The sequence below is a fragment of the Gobio gobio genome (genome assembly GCF_949357685.1).
Source record: "Gobio gobio genome assembly, chromosome: 16".
Classification (NCBI taxonomy): domain Eukaryota; kingdom Metazoa; phylum Chordata; class Actinopteri; order Cypriniformes; family Gobionidae; genus Gobio; species Gobio gobio.
Window position 1 is genome coordinate 20,526,716 of NC_137109.1, and position 26,912 is coordinate 20,553,627.

Consider the following 26,912-nt stretch of genomic DNA (forward strand, 5'->3'; position numbering starts at 1 on the left):
TGAATTTATTAACTCATCTGAGATCAGGCAGCACCTTAAACTGAATTAACTCATCTGAGATCAGACAGCACCTTGAGCTGAATTTATTAACTGATTTGAGATCAGACAGCACCTTGAGCTGAATGTATATTCATCGGAGATCAGACAGCACCTTAAACTGAATATATGACTTCATCTGAGATCAGACAGCATCAAAAACAGATATTTATCAGATCAAATAACATCAGTCAAGTATGTGCCAGAATTTATACATCGGAGATCAGACTCTATGGTGGTCTGAAGTATTTAGGACTGGACCGAATCAGAATGTCATGCTGCTGTTTTTATAGACTCCATGAGATCCGACTGCATCAGATTAGGATGTACTGAATTCATAAACCCTTCTGAGAACAAAAATAATGTATTCAACTGTTAACCTATCAGCCTCAGACTAGGGTGAGATGAATTTACTAAGTCTGAGATCTGACAGGATCAAATGAATCGGAGCGCAACTTTATGAATACACACTATAGTAACAGTGCAGCTATGTCTTAAAATACTGAATGAATATATATATAGGTGTGTGTGTATTATATTATATTAATAAGTTGTGCAATGGCTATTAAGTAAACTAGAAACCAATGACACAATATTTGTTTAATTGGATAACTAAGATCAATATGTAAACATTTTCAACAAATCGTCAGATGTCAGCATTTTTACTTATTCAAATCAATTCAAGCTTACATTTTTCTCTCATTTTTTTTATTTTATTGAAAAAGAAAAAAAAAAGTGAAAAAGTTTCTCAAAATAATTATAATGCTACAGATGTTTTTTTTTTACTACAGGAGAGGAATACATTTACACAAGGGTGCTTATATATTTATATATCTCTATACTCTCAGGTATTAAGGAGGGAGAGGAATTAAGAACAAAAAGGTATTCCTCAAGTAAAAATGACATTTAAAGTAAGGGGATGAGTGAAAAAAATGAAATTTAATGCTAACCTCCACACTACTAAGGATAAATGAACCGGTGTCTATGTGACAATGGATCAGAGAAGCAAATGTTTTAAAGCAGACAGTAAACTGCTCTGAAATAGAAAACAAACTGTAGAGGAATAGCACCTGTTGATCTCTTTAATAGAGCCCATGGCATGACAGGCCTGAGAACCGATCTGATTGCCAATTGCAGTGTGTTTGTGTGTACACAGAACAAAGGGAAATAGTTAACTACAAAAGGATACTCATCGCCCAGATTCATTTATACATAAGCCCCACCCTGGATGCTTCGTGCTCCTCCCTCCTAAGCCGCTATACATGAAAACTGGTCCCCTGTCAAACAGAGAACCTCCCTACAGACCTACAGAACCCATCACACACACACACACACACACACACACATACAGACTCTGCGTTCCTTCTCAGTCACACAAATATTCACAAAGTCTCTCTCTCTCCCTGAGAAGGGCAGCTTTTACGATATCCGCTGAATGAGCTTGTCATCTGATAGGCAGTAGAGGGCGTTGACAGACAGCTCGGAGATAAAGCTTTCGCATGCCTGCCGCGAGACCCCTTTGCAGCCGCGAAGGTCCAGTACAGAGAGACAGGACAAACGGCGCAGGTACTCCAGACAACGGTCTGTCAGGCGGCTGCAACCTGGTGACATCAAACGGAAGAATTCATTTTTGCATAATGTCACTAAGTTGGAAGCTATAAGCAGGTCGGTGTGCAGTTGCTTACCTGCCAAGTTGAGGTGTGTGAGTGTGTTGCGTGTGGAGGAGCCCACTGCGCTGAGGAGGTTGAGAGCACCGTCTGTGATGGGACAATGCGAGAGCTCCAGGCGTGTGAGCAGAGGCATGTGTCTGATGATCAGCCTCAGTGTGGCTTCAGTCACCTCCAGACCGCACAGCCACAAGCACTGCATGTTCTTCATCTGGGAACGGTTATCACTGCCTACAGACACACACACACACACAATATGTATTGCACACCCCTACTTGAAAACGGTGTCTAAGGTAATATAGAAATTCTTGCTTTAAATGTGCAAGCTGACATGGAGTATGTCACTCGTGTTACAAAAACATGCTTTGAGAGAGCGTGCTTTCACTGCATGATGTAGCCCATTTTAATGCAGTTTAAAAGACGACAAAATTCAAGATATAAGGGGCCATTTTCCCCACAATCTGTCTTATATTTAATTATATATTAAATTATATAATTAAGCAATATTACAATCTAAAAAGTAATTCAGGGGACCCATTACCACAACTTAAATAAACGCATGGTTGCAAAGTTTAAAATTCTCATTTAAAGGGATAGTTCACCCAAAAATGAAGATTCTGTTATTAATTACTCATGTCGTTCCAAACCCGTAAAACTTTTGTTCATCTTCAGAACACAAATGAGGATATTTTTGATGAAATCCATGAGGTCCGTGTGCTTTCCTGTAGCTCAAACAGTAGAGCATGGCGCTAGCAGCGCCAAGGTCGTGGGTTCGATTCCCAGGGAAAGCAAAAATGGACAAAATGTAAAATGTGTACCTTGAATGCAATGTAAGTCGCTTTGGATAAAAGCGTCTGCCAAAAGCATAAATGTAAATGTATGTAAATGTCTCTGACCCCTCCATAGACAGCAATTTAATTAACATTTTCAAGATCCAGAAAGGCAAGTTAAGAGATTGTTAAAATAGTCCATGTGACTCCAGTGGTTCAGCCTTCATTTTACGAAGCGACGAGAATACTTTTTGTGCGCAAAAAACGAACAAAAATAACGACTTTATTCAACAATTTCTTCACGTCTGTGTCAGTCTTCTACGCTGTTGATGTAGTAAATACAGTGCAGGGCTTCAGAGTTACGCCAGAGCTACGCCAGGATGCCGGCTTACCATTGGCCGATGCTGTTCACGTGAGCACCGTGACGCACGCATGTGATGCTGATGCAGGAGCTGGACAACGTCAACAGCGTAGGAGACTGACACAGATGAGAAGAAATTGTTGAATAAAGTTATTTTTGTTTGTTTTTTGCGCCAAAAAGTATTCTCATCGCTTCATAAAATTAAAGGGGCACTTCAGCGCTGGGAAGATGAATGTGTATTTAAACTGGGTCATTTATGCAGTAGAAATGTGAATTTTTTTTTTTAAGTTGGTGCCTTCTAGACCGAGAAAAGACAGAACATTTATTTTTGTCTCATGTGGATGAAAGACAACAACTCCCAGAATGCACTTGCTTCGCTGCCCTACAAGGCCACTCCCAAAGCCACAGCTATTGGTTATCACTTGCCCACCATGACACCGCCCCACCGTCGTTTTAATTTTCATAGTAATAAAATAATTTAGTTCAGTTAGAGACACTACAATAAAAAACTGAGTGTGTCTTTTCAATAAAGTGTGAGTGAGCCGAACGAAAGTCACGGCACAAACCAGGCAGGAGTCAGAGCTGAGGTGAGCGCGGCATCATTCACGGCGTGTGTCCAGTCTGGTGCATTATCAGATCGCATGTGGAAGCTTAACTTTCATAGGAATTCATTGAAAAGTTGAAACACTCACTTTGCTCCGTACCGCTCCGTTATGAATGCCCGAGCCGAGCGGCAGCGGGCGTGCTAATTTACATTCTGTGAGTGAGATCCCTCCCCTGTGGGCGGGTTGAAAGCATGCGGAACTAGTTCTTGTACTCTCTAGGCTCTGGCCAAAAATCCTCAGATGACGCAAAATGACGATATTTGCGTCGTCGTCAGATTTTTTCCAGCAATAAAATGCATAATTCTCTCATCTCAGGGGGACATGAGGGGGGAAAGTACCATAATTCGAATATACTACCGGGCTATTACTGATACAAAGCTGAATGCTAAATCATTGAAGTGACCCTTTAAGGCTGAACCACTAAAGTCACATGGACTATTTTAACAATGTCTTCACTGTCTTTCTGGATCTTGAAAGTGTTAATTAAATTGCTGTTTATGGAGGGGTCAGAGAGCTCTCAGATTTCATCAAAAATATCTTAATTTGTGTCTTACAGGTTTGGAACGACATGAGGGTGAGTAATTCATGACAGGATTTTCATTTTTGGGTGAAATAACCCTTTAAAATGTTAATTAGACCTTTTAAAGTTGCAAACATTATTTTGTGGAGTTAAATAACGTCTTAAATGAACTTAAAGAGTTGTGAGAAAATGAGATGTGTGTGACAGCATTTCAGATCCGCGTCATGTTCGGCAGCGGCAGATCTTAAAGTCACAGCAGCACTGATGATGTCTGTCATTAATGTTAAAGGGGCTATATGCAACTTTTTCCACAAAATAAACGTAACAATAGCCTTTTTATTTTACCATTTATGACTCAAACATCTCCTGATGAGCATACTGACACCTTGTCCGCTCACAGTGGGTGCACCTATAAGCCTGTATCCTATTTTTCCTATTTTCTGGCGGGTCGTTTTTTCCCCGCGCTGTCTGCGGATGTGACGTCACCACCGCTGCGAGAGCGAGCAGAAAATAAGAGCAGTTCTGTTTTTTGGCCACAGGTGTCAGTCGCGAGTTTAAATTTCAGAAAACGCATATAGCCCCTTTAAATCAAAAAACAAAGGGAACAGAGAAAATTGTAGGTTTAATAAGAAGTTATTCTATATTTAATTTATTATTTATGCAGTGCAGACTGTTTGATAACATTATTCAATTTCTGTATATGTCTAACAGGTAGGAAGGCCACAGGTAAATATGACATTTATTATAATGGGTTTATGTGAAGATTGTTTAAAATTCACTAAATGAAGAGTTATTTTTTAAAGCCTAATAAATGAAATTGATAGCTTTCAGTATCAGTGATACTGGCCTTCATTCATAAAAGATGCCATTATTATACTGCCGTCCAAAGGCAAAGCGCAGTAACTACACATTTGGTCAAAATTGAGGTAAGACTTGAAATGGGCTTTGTGACATCTGTTCTGTCTTGTGACAAAGTTTGCTGGTTCAATTTTGTCCAGTTTTAGAGAAACGAGCGTGTCAAAATTGCAGTAACTACAAAATCCAAGCCAATACCAAGGCAAACCGCAGTAAGTGATGTTACTGCGTTCTAGCTTTGTTTCCCCGTTTTTGACACCGCAGATACTGCGTTTTCAGCCTTGTCACGATGGGGATTGTATGCAGTTTGCCCCGATCGTAACACACAGAAACAACAAGCCTACCATGGCACAATCCCGCAGCCAAATGATGGTTGAACTCGCGTTAAAACGCAAATATTCAAAGACTGGTAAGGAAGATAGCAAAATATAAACTCATAGTAAGGCAACTGACAGCTTTATAATCAGTTAACACTGACTAGCCAGCCGCTAGCAAATTTTGACTTAACGTTACCTGTGCTGCTCTATTAAAGGCAATATCCTCTGACAACATAATGATAATCTGATTTAATCACGTTGGTGTTTGTTGATTCGGACATCTCTCCGTTTCAGGCAGCTAATCCAATTGTATTGACAGGGGTTACTTCTTCAAAAGTTAGCTGGGTCTGGTAAAGTTATCTTGTTAGACAAAGTTACTCTAAAAGTTAGCGGCGCCAGTCAGCAGGTGACAACCGGATGAGCGCAGCCGGGCCGACAGCAAGCACACTAGGTGAAAAAGTACACTTGCATAATGTACTGAAAGTACTCTATTTTCACGCACTAATTTCGTAGGCTACTTAATATACAAAATCAGTTTTTTGGATTTCACAGATAGGCTAGCTAAGAATACATAATAATTATATTTTAATTATTAATTATAGCTTTAAGGGTGTAGATAGCATAAACAGGAAATGTACATGTTTGAGAAAAGCTTAGAAGTTAGGCTAAAGGGAGAAGAAGCATATGCAAGTTAACTTACTCTCTAACCTCTAATTCTAGGAAATTATGTATGGTCATATTAAAGGGATAGTTCAACCGAAAATGAAAATTCTGTATTATATAAAGTTTATTATTACTATAAACATGTATTAAGAAGCATGAAAAAAGTTGGATGAACACATTTAGTTTGTAGATACTGCGCTTTGCCTTTGCAATAGTGTTTTAGTTGTTTAAGGTAATTCAAAGGCAAAGTGCAGTATCTGAATTTTGGGGGTCAAAGATCACATCGGTGGTCATGGTTTTTATCTATAAAAAAAATGTCTTCCTAAGAAGACAATACATGAATGCATTACCACTAATCTACCCACAACATGTTTGACTGGCTGGTGTAAAAACTTTAAAGCCATTTTTCTCAGTTTCAGTGTTTGCGTAGTTACTGCACTTAGCCTTTGTAGGGCAGTATACTTTACTGTCTTTATGTTGTTTCTACATTAATTTAGAGAGTAACTGTGAAATTATTACCATATAAAATGATTAAAAACTCTGATGTATAAATTACAGAATAAATGTGCGATTAATTAGTGCATTTCTTTTAATCGATTGACAGCACTAGACTACAAATGTCATCGCTTTTATAAAACGGTTGAATAAATTTTACATTAACATTGCGAGTTACATTTTACAAACAATTGTAAAATATATTTTCTGTTTTTGCTTTGGTCAACAAAAATTTCCAAATGAATCCACTGCAGATCTGTTTTGAGTCTCTGAGCACCGCAGAAGTGTTTCAATACTGAATGACTTTAATGAATGATTCAATCACTGAACGAATTCAGTTTGAATGAATCTTCTGAACGAATGACAGACTCAACTCATTAAGCCGCACTGGCAGTTTAAGTTTCATACTTGCTCAAGTATTGTTCATTCTTTTAAAACAAATTCATAATGAAATATTACATTTAAAATAAGACGCACGCATTAAACTGTCTGTGTAAATACATCCAAATCTGAAGAGGCAGCTTGATACAGATTGCATTTGATAACAGTGTCTTATTCTTATTTAATTTATTCATGAAATGTAACTGACAAAAGATGATGCATACATCTACTAAGGTTAGAAAAAAAAAAGAAAGGAAAAAAAAGTAAATAAAAGAAAAAAAAATCCCTTGAAATCAGTTTAAGGGGTGGAATAATCTAGATAATAATAATAATATAATATATAATCCCAGATAATATAGAGATATGTTTGTCAATATCACACACCCCTAATTTCAAGTAATACAGGAAAACGTAATAAATAAAAGAGTTTAAAAAAACCCGAAATATTACCTGGTGGGTTCAGCAGATCCCTGATTTGAGCGTCCTTGACGCCGTCTGCCCAGCGCAGGTCTAAAGAGCGCAGTAAAGGACAGCTTGGAGAGCTCAGTGCTGAGACTGACGCCCAATTACACCCTGATAGCACCAGATCTTTAAGGCCTGTGAGAGAGCGGGCTGTGAGTCATATCATACAGTACTGTGACGCAGACACAGTGGCAGGGTGAGAACACGCACCTGGCAGGCGGTTGATGAGCCAGCTGAGCTGCTTCTTGGAGATGTTGGCCCAAGAGAGGTCCAGTGTGACGGGCTGCCGCTTGATGATGCCCGTGAGGGCCTGCGGACTTATAGAGCGGCATCGGCTCAGACTGATCCGCGTCCATAACCGCTTGTCACAGCCCCTATTACAACACCACAGTATTAAAATAAACACACACACACACACACACACACACACACACACACACCTTTGCTTTGTTCCAAAGTATATTGAGCTGCCTCCATAGGAAACATTTAAAGGCATCATTGGGGACCCACTCCTTGATATCTTGTTTGGGCTTAACTCTCAAAATCAAAGCTTGATACTTGACTGACAAAACGAGAGATATGTCTAGAGATATATATATATATATATATATATATATATATATATATATAAAAAAAAATGGGAATAATATAGGGAAATGAAGGGACTTTCAATTAGGTTTTTGGAATTAGGAAACCCTAAATCCTTTTCATTTCAGTTGGTACAGCGTTTCAGAAGTGTCGACAGTAAACAAGGTAGCTCACTAGATTTTGTATCACAGCCACAGGAACGGGCAGATGCGTGCACTCACCATTTGTACCAACTCTTGCACACCGCCATGCAAACGCACAGCTCTGCACGGGTCAAGTAGCGGAACACGGACACCCAAACCTCTCTCTCCCAGCCTGGCTCATTCCCTCCTCCATTCTGCTCCGGCGAGAGCCGTAAGGTGGAACTGGGACAGGAGTCAGAGGACTTTGCCCTTTCCGATCGAGTTTTTGTACCAATTTTCTCTCGAGTTAGCCGGTGAAAGGAGCCTTTGAAGTTTGATCTCAGACTCCGCACCACCTGCGAGTGTTTGGACGCGCTCCTCGTCAGAGTGTGTGATGATGACGACGAAAGAGGTGATTTGTTTAGGTGCAATCTGTCCGCAGCCGAATGAGGACTATCTGAGGGAGGGGCGCCGTTTCGCAATGGTGGACGGAGCAGGGCTTTGTGGTTTTGCGGAAGGTTTCTAGAAGATAAGTTGGCTTCCAATTTGGGAACAATTGTGCTAGGGTCACGCCGACCTCTCGATGGCTGTAACGTCACCGTGACGCAGGACCCCTGGCCTCTGACATCATCACTCAGCACCACAGAAGGGTCAGACGGAGTCGGCTCCCCTCCCTCACTACTCTCCTCGCTCTCTCCGTTTCGATGACCGTCGCCGTTCTCGTCTTCACCTGCTTTACCGCCTCGTCTCTGAGGACGGTTCTCTTTACCATTATACTGTCCGTTCTCTTTCCTCTCCTCCTGTTCTTCTTCCACAGAATCATCTCTTTCTGCCTCCGTCTCCATTCTTTCTCTCAGACCTCCACCTCTGCCACCACCGCGTAGTCGTACCCCTCTTCCGCGACAGGAGGATGTCCCTCGGCCATGGGAAATGCTCCGGCCGAGTCCTGCTCTGACCACACCCCCTCTCTCCAGACTCCGCTGACGCAGGAGCTTTGGAGAAAGAGAGACAGACGAACGAGGCTAAGAGAGAGACAGAAGTAGAGAGAACGAAAAAAGCACGGCGGAGAATGACAGAGAGAGCATGTGAGAATGGTAAGAGCGGGGATTACAGATGTGCTGCGATGAGGGAAGCAGATGTTATAGACTCAAAACACTCACCGACTGGAGGATTTTGTTCCTTTCCAATTTGATCTGCAACAGAAAGCAAGAAATCAGACTGATGTAGTCATACTGACCCACACTGCAGCTTAATTTGGCCAAGAACCACCCACTTAGACAGGAAGTGAGCATCAGACCAACCAGAGTCCTTTATGTTTTGAGTGATAATATTTCTAAAGTATCTCTACATTGATAAGAAATGTTTCTTGGGAAGCAAATCATCATATTAGAATGACTTCTGAAGGATCATGTGACACTGAAGAATGGAGTAATGATGCTCAAAATTCAGCTTTGCATCACAAGAATATTGAACATTTTAAAATATATTAGAATAGATAATCTCTCACAATATTTCTGTTTTACTGTATTTTTGATGACAAATGCAGTCTTGAGCATAAGAGACTTCTTTCAAAAACATTAAAAAGATCTTACTGACTCTCCAAATTCCGAAAACAGGAGTGGTTGTCAAACACGTATTGAATGGAAAGCAACTTTATATTTTATCCGTAAAACACGTGTATACTTACTCTTTTCCTGAGCTGTAACTCCAGTGCCCCTGCTCTCTTCCTGTTCTGCTGGTGCTGCAGCAGGAGTCTCTGGGAAGGGGGCGGCTGCCGTCTGGAGCGGGTCAGGGGCAGGGAGGAGGGGGAGAGGGGCGTGCGACCTCTACGCGCTCTACGCAAGCCGCCCACTCCAATCCCCTCTCTGTATGCTCGCTTAGCCAGAGGACCAGACAAGCGGCCGCCGTTGGACACACTGCTGTCCGTCTCCTCATCACTACTACTACTGGAAGACTAATACCAATAAAACACACAATCATTATCAATTTAGTCTTCAGATCAAATTATCATCTGTCACTCAAGGCCTGTTAAAACAAGATGACTTGTTGCATTTTAAAAAGGACGGTTGATAAAAAAAGCAGAACGAATACCTCGGTTTTCTTGCCCTGGACACATTTTGGACACTCCCAACAACTGGGAAGGTCCTTATTGATAACACCCTCACCGGGTACCTGCAATATACACGTGGAATTAACATAACCGTACATATAACGGCTAATTCCATAAAGAGTGAGATGCATCCCGCGTACCTTTATACATTCTGGATGAGTGATCTGAGCACATTCGGAGCATTCCATGAGCGTCTGGACGGACTCGGAGTCTTCAGACTCTTGATAGCCTTCCTCACATATGGCACATACTGCAGTAAGAGGTAGCGCCGGCTAGAAAACAGAACAAGTGAATTTTAATTGACAATATGCACATTATACCACTGAAAAATGTGTTTTTTGAAAGTCTCTTATGCTCTAGCGCTGAGGCTGCATATGATAAAAAAAAATACAGTAAAAAAAAAAGTAATATTGTGACATTACCATTTAAAATAACGGTTTTCTATTTTAATATATTTTAAAGTGTAATTTATTCTTGTGATAAAGCTGAACTTCCAGCATCATTACACCAGTCTTCAGTGTCACATGATCCGTCAGAAATCATTCTAATATGACGATTTAATGCTCACGAAACATTTATCATCAATGTTGAAAACAGTTGAGCTGCTTAATATTTTTTGTGATACATTTTTCAAGATTCTATGATGAATAGAAAGTTCAAAAGAAAAGCCTTTATTTGAAATATAAATATTTTGTGACATTACAAAGGTCTTTACCATCATTTTTGAACAATTTAATGCGTTACTGCTAAATAGACGTATATATATATTTAAAAAAAATCTTTGGTGAAGTAGTGTAAACGGTCAATGGTCAATTTATCATCACATTTTCAGTAATATCTGTAACTTAACATTAACACTGAACACCGGTGGCCTGGCAACTGATTTGGCCTGGTGCCCTTTTTTATTATTATTATTTTATATTATTGTAAATGTACTATATATTATAAATATATATATTAAAAAAGTGATTGTTTCTGAATTCTGCATTCAATAATAAATCATGAATTGGTAAGTCTACACTGGCAATGCTATGATTTGGCTCATGTCCGCTCCACGCCACCGCCAAACAGTTTTGAATAATCAATGCGAGGGGCACGAGGATTGGGAGGAAGTGCAATATAGCAAAACTACTGACCTGTTCAGGGGTTCAATTGCAGGACAAATTAATATATAAAGAGGCTACTGTAGTTTTGTCTTCATAAGTATTAAACTGCTAGAAAATGTTAGCCTATCAGTAGCGCCCCATTATTATCGTCAGTCAAAATACTGCATGCTAAAGGACATCATTCTATTCTCAATATTCTCATCTATTGTAAAGCTACATAAATAAATTCACACTGATTTATGATATAGATATAAGGAGGGAGAAGTTACAGAAACACAAAATAGAAACAAAATATAATAATGCAATGATATGTTCAATATTAGGTTCTCTACAAAAATGTGTGTAGTCATTATACAAATTTTGACATTTAGAAAACTTGTTTTCATATATTTGTATGAAATTATTCATGGGTATTTAACCTGTTAACTGTCACTGGCCCACCGGTGGGCCCATTTGCCACTGCATGTTTAAAACAATTATATCCTATATTTATCCTGATCTAATGTTGACAAACTATATATCTTTCGAAAGCTTACGAACTCAAGATTCATCCTGTGAAAACTGTTTTGAAGTCGGATTTTGCGTTACCATGGAAACGGTACTCTAAATTCTTCTAGCGGCTCCTCCCCTAGTGGGCGTCGTCATGTTTCATATTACAACATTTATTTTAAAAACTTTATAATAAAAACCTTTTCTAATCTTGACAAAACACATATTGTCGGAAAGGTCTGAGTCTCACAGTTCTATATCTGCCCACTGTTTTATTATATTTGGACAAAAATATATACATTTGTTACAGGAGATTGCGTAAAAAAAATCTATGGAATTTCAATGACACCCGGTGGCTATTTGTGGTACAGCGCCTAAACAAAATCTCATGGGAACTTCAATTTTTGTGATATCAACTTCAAATTTGGAACACAAATTGGTTAGACATTTGGCTTTTATGTGATAGTAATTTTAGAGTACAAATTATTTTGTAACATATATATTTTACATAAAATATAAAATATTTAGTACAGTACATTTGATTAACAGTAAATTTAAACTTTCATAACTTTTTCATACTTTTATTTTTTGAAGTGTTTTCACTTGAGCCATAATCTGCTGACTGTCTTCTTTAAAATGAGACCAAACTTATGTCTATATTCCAAAGCATTCTTGAATTGCAACCATTTAAGTTTGTATAGTGCATTTTCATGTATATTTTCAAAAAGGGGGGTGACAGTTAACTGGTTAAATAATTTTAAGATAAATAACACCAATAATAACAACACCTAATGTAATACTTAAATTGAACAAAAATGTAGATCTGCAAACAAAAGGATTTAGAACTTTTTTATGTCAAGGACATAAAAAAAATAAAGTTTTCCTTGGTTTCATAATTTCTAGTGGGTGTGTGGGATGCCCTGGATGAGTGTGCGATTTCCTGGTCTTATATTTTGTCCCAGTCTGGCCCTGCTGAACACAGATACTCACGGCAAGACACTGTCGGAGAACACAGCTCTTCTTGAGTCTGCCAGGTCCTCCAAACTTCCTCATGTCCCTACAGTAGTTGCAGTCGCCGCACTCAGTGCGCAGACAGGCCTCGCAGCGTTTGCAGCGTACGCGTCTGCGTCTCAGAGCAGAGATGGAGGAAGATGGCTTCACGGGCCGAGGAACCGGCGGCAACACGGGGGCTGAACCAGGAGCGCGTGGGCGGTAAAGCAGAGGCAGAGGAGGCGGCGGTGGCTGATACCACGAGGGCTGCAGACAGAAGCGGACACATTTTTACTTCCTGGTCTGTGATGTAAGGACGGTGGTCCTAGAACAGGTGTATAACCTACCCTTTTGGGCCATTTAACAATTGGTTTTCCAGTGTAAGACAATTTGGGGTTATCATTGGCATGTTCCTCTAGCAGCGTCTGTTGGCGCAGATAGAAAAGAAATTATCAATGCGCTTGTTTATAAAAAAGTATTACCATGGCCACATGGCATTTATGTTTGTACCTTTATGTCACTGAGCAGTGCTGGAGCATTTCTGATGCCTGCTGGAACACATTTTTTGTGTGCTGGCAAATCCTCCAACTTCTGTATTAATCCCCAAAGCCCCTCAAGCTCAAGGGGTGTCAGGTGAACTTTCACCCCTGGACGAGCCGGAGGGGTGAGTGCTGCCTCATCCTCAGGCTCCTCCTTCACCTTCACCTTCACCTCCACATCCACATCCTCTTTCTCTTCATTTCCTGCATCACCATCAAATTCCCCTTGTTTGATCACATCTTCCTTTTTCAGCCCTGTGAAGCACAAAACAGATGCGCCTGTTTAATTACAGTTGCTTTGATGTTAGGGTGTAACAATACACTTATTTGTCTAATGCAGCACTGTTTTAACCACTGCCCATGAGGAACTTCTGTGCGCAGATATCAATATATTTTGATATTGCAAACAATAATCAAAACAAAGGGTATATACCAATCCGCTGATTTAGTGTACCGTTACACCCATAATTGAGGTGATTTTGTAAACATTAACAGTCATATATTTATATATATATAAAAAAAGGATGTGTACTGACCAATGCCCAGCGAGTGCTTCTGGAACTCAGGTGTGAGGTGAGATGTGTTGGTCAGACAGTACAAGTAACGCTCCAACACATACCAGCACATCTCAAAGTAGAAAGGGTAGCGAAACTTAGCAGGGACCTGCACAGATAAACCATAGACACAGTCAGAAACAGTTCGCAAATGGGAATCAGTGGAATGTAGGAGTGTGAGGAGATCTCTTGCCAGATTAAAATGTGACGAGGTGAAAAGCGGTCTCGCACGATATCACCATGACGGCGTTTGATGATGAAGTTAGGCTAGAATATGCCACCGCTACGTCGTTTTGCTTTTTATAGAAATCAATTCCATCCAACACGAGTAAGAATCAGAGAGTATACCGATCGCGTGACGAAATTACTGACAGGAACATGGCGGAGGACTCGTTCGTTGCGCAACAGAGTGTCTGACAAATGTCTTCTCTTGTAGAATGCCCATTCAGCACCTCCGCTCTCTATACACGGAGTACGCACGATCGCAAAATTGAAAGCGAAAGTAAACTTGAGGTTGCATTGAAGCGCAATTTCAATACCGCGCATTTTGAAAGCGGCTCCCTGATGCATGCGAATATCTCTCAATATGAAAGCTATCTTAGGCTGGGCTGTGTAGTTGTAACCATCTCTTTACTCTGTATCAAGCTTGAAGAAAAAAAATTGGACTCATGAAATAATACAGGAGAGAAGCCAGTCAGTTGAGTTTGTGGCAAAACCTTTTACATTGCTTGTATAGGCCTATTGTTGTCTTATGATAATTTATACTCAGAAAGTAGAACCAAAATAAAATTCATTACAAGATGACTTAAAACATTTCAAATGCACCTGCAGACTCTTTTTCTAGTCACGTATTTCGTCATTGAGATTTCTTAAACTGTGTAAAAATCTTGTCTCGTTCTCGTGAACCCAATCTCGTGTCTCATCTCGTGAGCTAACCGTCTCGACACACCCCTAGTGGAATGAATAATCAAATGTGTGATTGTGTATGCGCTCACCCGTGTGCGTTCCTCAATGTTGTAAATGTTAAGCTGCATGGGAATGTTAAAGCTGTGCAGAAAATTACCCCCAAACACCAGAGTATCCATTGGAGTGTATACTGCATGGATCCACCCTACAAACAAAGACACAGTGGTTTGCTCCCAGAACACCCAGCAGGCTTCCTAGATAAAGCAATTGAAGCATCATAAGATTCCACATGTGTGTACCTGAGGGGATCATGAATGTGTAGCCTTGCTTCAGTTCAATCCGTTGGCATGCGGTGGCTTTATCGCCGAGAAAGATGTCACCTTGCTTCCCTGACAACACCCAGTTCTCATAGAGCTCCAGGTTCTGAGGTGTGGGCGGGATCAGCCAGAACACCTGAGATCATTCAGCACAACAAAGTCAATAGGGACAGGTAATTACGAAATACCAGAGAGATAGATTGACCCATATTTTTATATAAATGCTGCAATTACAGGAAACAAGAGGATTTGACAGGGAGAGGCTGATACAAAATAATCATACAGCAATTAGAGCTGAGAAAGAAAAAGATTCTCACATTTAATGGTTTTAAGAAAGCAAGCTACACTACCGTTCAAAAGTTTGGGGTCAGTAAGTTTAAAAAAAAAAAAGAAATGAATACTTTTATTCAGCAGTAATACATTAAATGCAGTTCTTTTTTATAAATATCTAAATATTCTTCAAAAGAACCCTGAAAAAATGCAACATTGATGATTATAAATGTTTCTTGAGCAGCAAATCAGCATATTAGAATGATTTATGAAGGATCATGTGACACTGAAGAGTAACAGAAATAAATGACATTGATATACTCATATATATTAAATTGCATCGTTTTGTTGTATTGTAATATTACAATTTCTACTGTATTTTTGATCAAATAAATGCAGCCTTTAAAAGGTAATATTTATGAGGATCTATTGACAGAAATGCAATATAATATACATAATGTTTTCAGTGCTGTATAAAGACCTTTCATAATGAACCGTTATGTTTTTATTACCTTAGAATGAGTCAATTATATCTACATACACCGTGGGTTCTCTTACAGTGTAGTCGCCATTTTGTGCCGTCATGTTTCTACAGTGGCCCTAAACGGACAAACTTCTAGAGGGCTAGCTACTCTCTGCCATCTCAGACGACGGCATCTTTGTCCTGTGTCGGCCACCGTAGCTTCTCTATATGCTTTGAAAGGAAGGGGTGAGTGGTGGGCAGTTGCAATTCGCAACCTCACCGCCTAGATGACGCTAAAATGTACACACATAAGAAAAAGATACCAGCCCCAAACTTTTGAACCATAGTGTATTTTTACAATAGCTTGCTACCATACTATCATTATTTCTGCAGTAGCGATGATTGCTACATTGCCAAAGCATGCAGTATACAACAGAAGACTATGCATGCATTACCATGTCCCACAATGCAATGTGCTTGACCTGACCTTTAATATACCACTTGACTCTAAATATTTACAGTCATGATATATTTCTTAACTTATTTAATCAACAAGTGGAGGTCTCAATGTAACGCAACACTGTTTGAAATATTTAGTACTGCATTTTGATTCTGTTTCACACACTATTTTTGTTAATGGTACACAGTTCAGAATTAAATACTAGCCCACTCCTCACTGAATACCAAGTCAGCACACAACATAGTGCTGTGCCTTTAAGACAGGACTCACCTTCCCTCCCCTAAGGATGTGATACCAGACTGATGTGCCGCCAAAGTCTATGTGGAAATCTGTGAAGCATCCCTCCACACTCATCAGACAATACCTGAAAACACACACACACACGGCTGGTGTGAACAATCTTCACAAATCAATTTAGCGTTAAAACAAAACTGTTTAAATGGGAATTATACCATGGTCTGTCTGAATACTCGATTCTGATTGGTTGGAAGGTGTACATTCAAACCGTTAAATGCACAGGTATTTCCAGGCAGTTTAATTGCTGTTCTATACTAATGCGCTGCTTTCATTGACACGCACACACAGAGATTGAGATTGTGCAAACATTCAGGAGCACAGATACTTGAATGCTGCCCCACGACTTTTATTAATATTAGAACTTCGCTACATTATACATTTCTCATCAACATCACTGAAGCTGTGCGTTTATTTACTTCAAAACCATTGTTAGTAGAGCGATTCTGCAGATTCAGGTAATCCCTCCCTCTCCCGCTCTCAAAATCAAAAGAGTGCTATTGGCAAGACAAATTGTACGTTGTATTACCAACGCATTTAAATGAGCATGAATAAATAAATAAAATAAAAATGAACAAAGTAGAACAAATTCTGTATTGGACAAATATGAAAAAACAGGAGGGTGGGGGGAAAAAAGAGAAGGAAAAAAAAACCTGTCTGGTATCTCTCTTTCTCAAGAATTCATTAAAATAAATGTAATCTTACTGCACTGCATCAGCGTCTGATTCAAAGCTGGCAGAATGTTAGACCTAACAAGCCGTAACTGACAAAAATAAATCACCCTTCCGGTCAAATATTGCACAGCAAAAAAACAAGATCAGCTCTAAATTGTCAGTGCTGGCAAATGACCGGTATGTATGCTTGTATATATATATATATATATATATATATAATGTGTACAATGTGTACAAAATGTATGTGTACAAAATGTGTACAAAATATATAATGCGTATATATATATATATATATATATATATATATATATATATATATATATATATATATATATATATATATATATATATATATATATATATATATATATATATATATATATATATATATATATATATATATATATATATAGTGAGGAAAATAAGTATTTGAACACCCTGCTATTTTGCAAGTTCTCCCACTTAGAAATCATGGAGGGGTCTGAAATTGTCATTGTAGGTGCATGTCCACTGTGAGAGACATAATCTAAATAAAAAAAAATCCAGAAATCACAATGTATGTATACATGTATACATACATGTATATAATGTATTTTTTTTTTAACTATTTATTTGTATGATACAGCTGCAAATAAGTATTTGAACACCTGAGAAAATCAATGTTAATATTTGGTACAGTAGCCTTTGTTTGCAATTACAGAGGTCAAACGTTTCCTGTAGTTTTTCACCAGGTTTGCACACACTGCAGGAGGGATTTTGGCCCACTCCTCCACACAGATCTTCTCTAGATCAGTCAGGTTTCTGGCCTGTTGCTGAGAAACACGGAGTTTGAGCTCCCTCCAAAGATTCTCTATTGGGTTTAGGTCTGGAGACTGGCTAGGCCACGCCAGAACCTTGATATGCTTCTTACAGAGCCACTCCTTGGTTATCCTGGCTGTGTGCTTCGGGTCATGTTGGAAGACCCAGCCTCGACCCATCTTCAATGCTCTAACTGAGGGAAGGAGGTTGTTCCCCAAAATCTCGCAATACATGGCCCAGGTCATCCTCCCCTTAATACAATGCAGTCGCCCTGTCCCATGTGCAGAAAAACACCCCCAAAGCATGATGCTACCACCCCCATGCTTCACAGTAGGGATGGGGTTCTTGGGATGGTGCTCATCATTCTTCTTCCTCCAAACACGTTTAGTGGAATTATGACCAAAAAGTTCTATTTTGGTCTCATCTGACCACATGACTTTATCCCAAAACTCATCTGGATCATCCAAATGGTCTTTGGCAAACTTAAGTCGGGCCTGGACATGTGCTGGTTTAAGTAGGGGAACCTTCCGTGCCATGCATGATTTCAAACCATGACGTCATAGTGTATTACCAACAGTAACCTTGGAAACGGTGGTCCCAGCTCTTTTCAGGTCATTGACCAGCTCCTCCCGTGTAGTTCTGGGCTGATTTCTCACCTTTCTTAGGATCATTGAGACCCCACGAGGTGAGATATTGCATGGAGCCCCAGTCAGAGGGAGATTGACAGGCATGTTTAGCTTCTTCCATTTTTTAACGATTGCTCCAACAGTGGACCTTTTTTCACCAAGCTGCTTGGCAATTAGCCCTTTCCAGCCTTGTGGAGGTGTACAATTTTGTCTCTATTGTCTTTGGACAGCTCTTTGGTCTTGGCCATGTTAGTAGTTGGATTCTTACTGATTGTATGGGGTGGACAGGTGTCTTTATGCAGCTAACGACCTCAAACAGGTGCATCTAATTTGGGATAATAAATGGGAGTGGAGGTGGAAATTTTAAAGGCAGACTAACAGGTCTTTGAGGGTCAGAATTCTAGCTGATAGACAGGTGTGCAAATACTTATTTGCAGCTGTCTCATACAAATAAATAGTTTAAAAAAAATCACATTGTGATTTCTGGATTTTTTTTTAATAGATTATGTCTCTCACAGTGGACATGCACCTACGATGACAATTTCAGACCCCTCCTTGATTTCTAAGTGGGAGAACTTGCAAAATAGCAGGGTATTCAAATACTTATTTTCCTCACTGTATGCGTATGTGTGTGTGTGTGTGTGTGTGTGTGTGTGTGTGTGTGTGTGTGTGTGTGCGCGTGCGTGCGCGTGTGAATGCGTGCGTGCGTGCATGAATGTATGTATGTATGTGCATCAAACGACTTGAATGCACACTTGGATTAACCCTAACTTTCAAAAGAGAACAAAATGGAACAACCTACTTCTGTACTTTAGGGTACTGCATGTCTATAATGGCATTGGTGGAGTCTCTCTGTCTTTCTTTAAGATGACGTGGCCACATGTTGTCCACCCAGTCAATCATATCAACCTAATGAAAACACAAGCCAACACATAAAGAAACCATTTTGTGGACACAAAAAAGGCATTTTTGTTTGGGTAGACTGTAGAGCTCAACCGAAAATGTATTTTGCTGATTAACCAACTATCAATAAAATATAGTAAAATATAGCATACATGCTTCATCTGTTTTTATCACAGCCCATATTCATAATTATGCCCTCCATAACCCTCCAAAATCATAAAAACCCATTATTAGCTGATATCACAGTGTCTTTTTTCAATATCCACCACTCCCAAAAGCTGTTATTGGCTCAGATTAATCAGCAAAAATTATAAATTGGTTGACCACTATTTGAGCGTGCACGTACCGAGGCAGGTCTCTTGACTAGATTCTCTAGTTTTGTGTGACTGAATTCAAGGCTGATGACATTATACAGCTTTTCACGCTCAGATGGCGGCGTCTCGTAGTATCTCCTCCACTGACCCATTGACATCTCAATGCCTTTTTGAGTGGTCACATCCATCACGTCGACCATCCTGCGACTGCCTATCAGAGTAAAGGTAGGAGTGCGAATATTAGCAGCCGTTACTGATAATACAAATGTTTAAAGTGTGAGAGGAACAAAAACTTTTTTCTTACCCACAAACAATTTCACATCACTGACACTGAAGTCCGGGTCAGGCATCCTACAAAAAAAACCCAGATAATATAAACAGCTTCAAATGATAAAGAGAAGCAAACAGCTGTACGAACTGGCATGATGTTATGAGCCATACTTTATGCCAAGACCATCTGCTTTCTTGAAGATAATGGGGTCCCGGAGTCCCTCCCGTTGGATGTATTCCAAGGTTAAGTCTGCAGAGAATACCATACACAGTTAAAGGATTAGTTCACCCAAACATGAAAATTACCCCATGATTTACTCACCCTCGAGTCATCCTAGGTGTATATGACGAATACAATCAGAGATATATTAAAAATGTCTTGCCTAATCCAAGCATTTTAATGGCAGTGAATGGGAGCCCAAAATTTGAAGCCCAAAAAAAAGTGCATCCATCCATTATAAAAGTACTCCACACGGCTCCGGGGGGTTAAAGGGATAGATCATCCAAAAATGAAAATTGTATGTTTGTCTGCTTACCCCGAGGGCATCAAAGATATAGGTGACTTTGTTGCTATAGAACACAAATGAAGATTTTTTTACTTCAACCATTGTAGTCTGTCAGTCGTAATACACCACTATGTCGAATAGCCGAAAAACTACGCCAGATCGTGTACAGACCTCACTCACCGGAAGTGAGACCGTGCTCAAAGCTGTTGGACATAGTGTTGTGTTAGAGGTAAATGCTGTTCGGTTTCTCAAAAAAAAAAAACGTTCGTTTCGCGTCTTAAGACATCAGTGTGTCGTCACGAGCCGCAGGGTTTAATTTGTTGATTTGTCTGTACATGATTGTTTTACTCTCATAGACATGCATTATACGACTAACAGACTGCAACGGTTTGAGTTAAAAATCTTCATTTGTGTTCTACTCAAAAAAAACAAAGTCACCTATATCTTGGATGCCCTGGGGATAAGCAGATAAACATCAAATCGTCGCTGTCCGATGAAAACCACGTATGTCCATTTTGCAGATTTTGAGATTTTTCGACGGATTGAATGTCCAGGTTCATTTCCGTATACAGTATGCGTCACATATCTAAATGGCCAATGAAAAGTTGTGAAATCATGTCATCTGATTTTCACGTATATCCATTTGGTGTCAAAGCTGTCAATCACGCCGCGTATCTCCCGCCCTGTGGAAGCATCTCGCCGGTCTCGTGAAGTTGTTTCATCGAAGCTCAGCACAGGATAGCCGAAAGTACGACATTGAAGCTCTCCACAGTTTAGTTCTAATCTAGTTCTTCACAGATTAGTTTGCTTGCTAGTATGTAAATAAACTCGGTCTCATTGATAAGATTCAGCCTCTTTTTTCTTAGTCAAACTGATCAAATTATAGCCTGTAATGCTACTGTCATGATTGTCACTAGAACATGCCTCACTCATACTGCTATCACCGCTTGCCAGAGGCTGAGAATGTCCAGCACGTATTCCTCTGTCAATATGAAACGCGACTTGGCCATTCTAATTAATGATCGGATGAACGCGTATCGACCACCGTTACTGTAAAATATGCACGTATGTCCATTTAAACTCAATTTTGGTCAAATGTGGATTATATCATTACACTGGGAAGAATATGGTTACATGTAAAGATGCCGTACCAAGTATGACAACGCTACATTCAACTGCTTTTGAAATACTGTGTTTTTTTCACTTCCTGAAAAGTAAGCGTTTTGGACATACGTGAGTTTCATCGGGCAGCGACGAAATGTTCCTTTTTGGGTGAACTATCCCTTTAATAAAAGGCCTTCTGAGGCGAAGACGTGTTTTTGAAAGACAAATATCCCTATTTAACACGTTATAAAGTAAAACATCTAGCTTCCGCCAGACCGCCTTCCGTATTCAACTTACGATGAAAGCGCAACGGCCTCTCGCAGTTCAAAAATTTTACGCTACGTCCAACGTCATCACCCCAGTTACGCATTTTTCATAAGCTGAATATGGAAGGCAGTCCGATTGAAGATAGATATTTTACTTTATAACGTGTTAAATATGGATATTTTTCTTACACAAACCCATCGATTCGCTCCAGAAGGTCTTTATTAACACCCCGGAGCCATGTGGAGTACTTTTATGATGGATGGATGCACTTTTTTGGGGCTTCAAATTTCGGGACGCCATTATAAAGCTTGAATTAGCCATTTTTTTATATAAAGCTCTGATTGTATTCGTCTGAAAGAAGAATGTCAGATACACCTAGGATGGCTTGAGGGTGAGTAAATCATGGGCTAATTTTCATTTTTGGGTGAACTATCCCTTTAACTAGGATCTCCAAATGTGCTGTATATCAGTGATTTTTTTAATAGCATTTTTTTTTTTTTTACAATTTAAAGCGTTTCAAAGCAGCTTTACATAAAATGCTGCATCAACCAAAATCAAAGGTGGCAGTGGCAAAGAAAAATCTTACAATATTGTTGGAAAGTATAAGAGAAACCAAAACTCAGTGCAGGAACTAAACAGGTTTTACACGCACCTTTCCCATCCATAATTTTGACCAGATCAGAGTTGTATCTGTCACTTCTGAGTTTCTCGTCAAGGTCAAAGGACCTCTTCCCTTCAATCTCATCATCTGAAATTCCATCATCCTGGTAACGCCGCCGTGTGCCAGTCCGCTGAAAACAGGGGTTGAGGAAACAAAAGTCAGATTAACATAGAAATGCAAAGGCCATTTTTGCTAAAATCATCTTGATTCACATGTATGTATCTGGGAAGCCAGACGTAGATAAAATATTATCTTTCACTACAACACACACTGACGAGAACAGATGCTTTTCTAGCTTTCAAATATGAACATCAGAAAGGGTGCAACCCCATTTAAAGCAAATATTTAACAAAAGTTAACATGTATTGTTTTGCTGTGATAACGCAGTGTACATATGAGACTAAGGTTTTGACAGTCTCTTCCCTTGGGCGTGTTCACTGTAATATCAACAAACCCCTCGGGTGTGACGTCAGGCCTAGAGCGCAAGCTGTCGGCAGGATAACGCATTACAGCTCGGTTAAAACTGCTCACAAATGTTCCCCTGACAGCGCTTTGCTTTGCATAATAGTCGATGAGTAAATGAGAAACTTACCAGGCGTTTGCTATAACGTGAGCTCTCTTCCATGCTCTGAAAAAAAGAAGGGATAAATTAGAAGAGCGTTTCTTGCAGTGCGCCCATAATAAATGACACCAGGTGCAGCGAGTATAACTGCATTAATGAATCAATGCAGCTGAATGACGGGAAGACACGACTTCATTTTTTAAAGCACCTATTGATCACCTACTTAAATAACAACCGTTATATTAAAAAAAACTATACTCCACAGAATATGTAGTCGTCAGAAAAAAATGATATTAATGTTGTTCATGTGTCTTAAAAACTATTGAGCTGCATATCTGAAAGCATTCTGGGCATTAAGAGGGAGATGAATGCTGTCTAGGTAGGCGGTTCACTAACGTTAGGCTTTGAGACACAATCTTTATAATCAGCAGTGCGATGTGATCTAACAACAGAGCCCGTTTAAATGCTCCGTTGTCTTCCCAAAAACTTCCCATTCCTGAAACAATAAATCACAACGAAACTACGCATCTTAAATCCCAAGCAATTGAACATCTTCCATCCGCTACTCATAAAGTAAACAAACAGTGACAGATATCTGACATTTATTACAGTTGAAGCTCCTCTGGTTTGAAGCTGCTAGCCTGAGCGAACGCTGCACTATTTTTGACCGATAACCGGTAATGCTAATAAAATTCAACTTTAATTTAACTGGCTTATTTTCATCACAAGGCTCAGTTGTGTCGGCTCTGTTGCTGAAAAGCATACGGTGAGTTTACAGTAGCAGAGTCAAGCCCCTGACAGTGGAGGCTAACCGGCTAATCCACTAGCATTTCCATTGACAACCCGCGCTAGCCTGTTAGCCTGCTAGAAACAAAACAAAAAAGACCTTTAAACAATACCTAGCCTACAACTTACGTTTTCTGCCGATAGTGACGGGTCGCTTTGTGGGAACAGGCTTAGAAATTCCCGTTGGACTGCAAATTCATTCTGTGCAAAGGTGTCGTTTTTGACTTGATATTCTTATTTTTGTACGATAAAGTTAAATCAATCCGCTTTCATCCGCCATTTTCAGATTGTCATGATACACACACACCACTACTATCTACTCGTACGACACGCCCCCGAAATGAACAGCCAATGAGGTAGCGGTAATGCAAAGTAGAGGAAAGATGATTGGGTGAGAGCGACGCCAATCACACTGAATATTTTTATTGTCAACGCCTTCCGTTCGTTCATTATATCACGGGAGCCAATACATGTTCGAATTGTTGCTTATAACGGGCAGTTTATTGGCTGCGGTGTGGAAATCGGGTCATTATAGCAGCCTATTAGTGGCAAGAATATTTTTGTTGAAATATCAGCGGACGCATACAATCTCCGAAAACTCATTGGTTGATTTTCTTTTTGTTGTAAGCAGCCGAGGATTAAAGCGAAGGCATTATAATAGTTATTGTCTTGTAAATCAGCCAAGTCAAAAGCCACCTGCCATCATTCAAAAACATCCAAGGGTGTCTGTATCCTGATTGGTCGCTGATGGGGATTAAATCCACGTCAAACTAAATGTATTTTGCGCACTTCAAAAATTTAAATGAGAATGAATTTTGATGTGAATAATTATTCTATTTTATTTTTACTGGCTTCTTTGTTCATATTTACCAAGGGTGTCAACAATTCTGACCGTGTGTGTGTGTGTGTGTGTGTGTGTGTGTGTGTGTGTGTGTGTGTGTGTGTGCGCGTGCGTGCGTGTGTGAAACAAATATTGAATATTTAGATCATGTTAGGTGCTGAACTGGTTATGGTGCAGGGAGGTTGAACTCCCACCCCTTATACTGTGAAGTTATTAAAAATTAGGTTTGGTGTCTGGAAATAGGCCTAATTAAATGTATTTATCGTTATGTCTTGGAAAGTTTTTCATTCATAAGTGAAGATGGTTTATTGATGAGGTTAATGAATGACTCTTGTGCAAATCTTTAAAAACAAGAAAGCCTTCAAAACAATTTCTCTTTTGGATATGTTTTTTAAATCCCCTTTGGATTAATTAAATTGTTTCAATGTAATTATTTGTTTGTTTTATTGTGATTTATAAAAAATAAAAAAGTCAAATATATATGATATATACAATTGCTTCCTTCACGTGCTATCGGAAATGTCCTACTTCCCACTTCTGAAGTTGTGACTACGAGCTCATAGCATTCAAATTTTGACTTGAGAGGGCGTTCATGTCCGATTTTTAATAGTAGGCTATTATTCACTATTCAGGATAATTCCGATTGCACGTGAAAACAGCATAACGCAGTTTTTCTAAGACTAACCCTATATGGACATTATAGAAAATTCCAACAAAACCGATTTCTTAAGGTCTTGTTTTAATAGATAGCTAGTCTACATAACACATGACATGTAAGACAACAAGTGCTGGGCATTCAAAAGACGCAAACAAAAAAAACACACAAAGCGCAAAAACATACAACCAAACAATAATAGTTTTCATTCCTATTAGACTGACACATGACTACGAGAAAAAACTAACCAGAAAAACCACCTACAAAGAAATAGAAAAAAAAGTATATATATCTCCTTTCAGTAGTAATTGTCCTTGCTTGAGAAGCACAGAAGTGTTGTGTTGCTGTGCGGCAGGAGGCGCTGGTCTTCAGTCACTCTGTGTGAAGAGGGGTTTGTCTGGTTGAAGAGCAATACACAGCAAATGCTTCTCTTGGAATCATAGCTCAAACTGAGAAGACTGAAGAAGAGCAGGAGATATAAGGGGAGCTGGCTGAGCATAGTCTCGGGGTCACTTCAGCCTGAAAGATTGTAAGAGTGACAATTTGAGATGAGCACACAGATGGAGCGAGTTAACCATTTAATAACAATATTTATACAATGTAAAAAATTATATGATCAATAAATTATGACAACATATGTTTTTACATTGCTTTAACTCATCAAAATAAGTTAAGCAAATTCCAACTTTTTTACAAGTTATAGAAGATTCAACACATTTTAATATCAAGTCTGTTTAATATAATTTAAGTTGAAAGGACAAGCATCCAAGTTGATTGTACTTAAAAATTTAAAGCAGCAACCTTCTCAGTGTATCACTGTAAAACATGATTGTTGATTTACCATCAAAAAGTAAGTTACCTGGTTGCTTTAAAATTTTGAGTTCATTAAACAATGAAAGAGATTGATTTAAATAATAGAAACTAGGGCTGTCAAAAGATTAATCGCGATTAATCACATCCAAAATAAAAGTTTGTGTTTACATATGTGTGTGTACTCTGTTCATTATTATTTATATATAAATACACACACAAGCATGTATATATTTAAGAAAAAAATATTATTTTTATTTATAAAACATTTATATTTATATATATTATAGATTATATAAATGTATATACAGTATATACATGCAAATATTTCTTAAATATATACATGAATGTGTGTGTATTTATATATAAACAATAATTGGGGAAATGTCCCAATAATCCTGAATCAACAATAGCCTCTCTTTTAAAATGTACCTTCATTAGGCTATACGGTATATTTGACTGTTATGAATACATGTCAGTGGTTTTGTTGTGTTCATTTGATTACCAGAGATAATGATATGCATTATCATTCTCTGGAATTTTAGTTTGGAGGACATTATTCAAAAATTCAATAAACACACATTTGTGAAATCAGGCGGATGGCTCCACAAACTTACAGTTTCCCTTACATATGTGAATACTGTATATGAATGTGAATGCTTACCATTAAGAAAAGAAGCTGTAAAGGTAAGAAAACACAACAATCCCCAGAATCACACAGCAAAGCATGATCATCATTTTCTTCTACAGAGAGAAAGATGGATATCAGTGAGACAGCGAAAACAAATAAGAGAA

The 26,912-nt window shown here is 39.0% G+C and overlaps 2 protein-coding genes across 4 annotated transcripts in view; both read right to left on the reverse strand.

Annotated features, from left to right (window-relative positions):
• Positions 1-619: 619 nt before the first annotated feature.
• kdm2ab (lysine (K)-specific demethylase 2Ab) lies at positions 620-24,148 on the reverse strand. 2 transcript variants are annotated; one of them, XM_079839824.1, is made up of 23 exons: positions 23,941-24,148; positions 23,056-23,091; positions 22,455-22,593; positions 20,097-20,175; positions 19,960-20,006; positions 19,688-19,866; positions 19,241-19,347; positions 16,317-16,410; positions 14,836-14,989; positions 14,626-14,741; positions 13,613-13,739; positions 13,048-13,331; positions 12,885-12,962; positions 12,538-12,804; positions 10,093-10,224; positions 9,934-10,014; positions 9,530-9,796; positions 9,003-9,035; positions 7,942-8,834; positions 7,343-7,506; positions 7,121-7,267; positions 1,722-1,934; positions 620-1,637 (listed from the first exon to the last, which is right to left on the reverse strand). In XM_079839824.1, the coding sequence occupies exons 2-23, from the start codon at positions 23,086-23,088 to the stop codon at positions 1,456-1,458; spliced, it is 3,816 nt and encodes a 1,271-aa protein (XP_079695950.1). In that variant the 5' UTR covers positions 23,089-23,091; positions 23,941-24,148; the 3' UTR covers positions 620-1,455. The 2 variants fall into 2 exon arrangements, with proteins under 2 accessions (XP_079695950.1, XP_079695949.1); XM_079839823.1 differs by having other exon boundaries at positions 623-1,637; positions 7,942-8,864; positions 23,941-24,100.
• Positions 24,149-25,100: 952 nt separating this feature from the next.
• Positions 25,101-26,912, reverse strand: part of stx3b (syntaxin 3b) — a 48,269-nt gene continuing 46,457 nt past the window's right edge. Inside the window, exons 10-11 of one of the 2 annotated variants that reach the window (XM_079839844.1) lie at positions 26,782-26,861; positions 25,101-25,826 (exon numbers count right to left, since the gene is read on the reverse strand). In XM_079839844.1, the coding sequence (XP_079695970.1) occupies positions 26,784-26,861 (78 nt within the window). In that variant the 3' untranslated portion in view covers positions 25,101-25,826; positions 26,782-26,783. The remainder of the gene's footprint in view (positions 25,827-26,781; positions 26,862-26,912) is intronic. The other variant, XR_013818237.1, reaches the window with a different exon arrangement.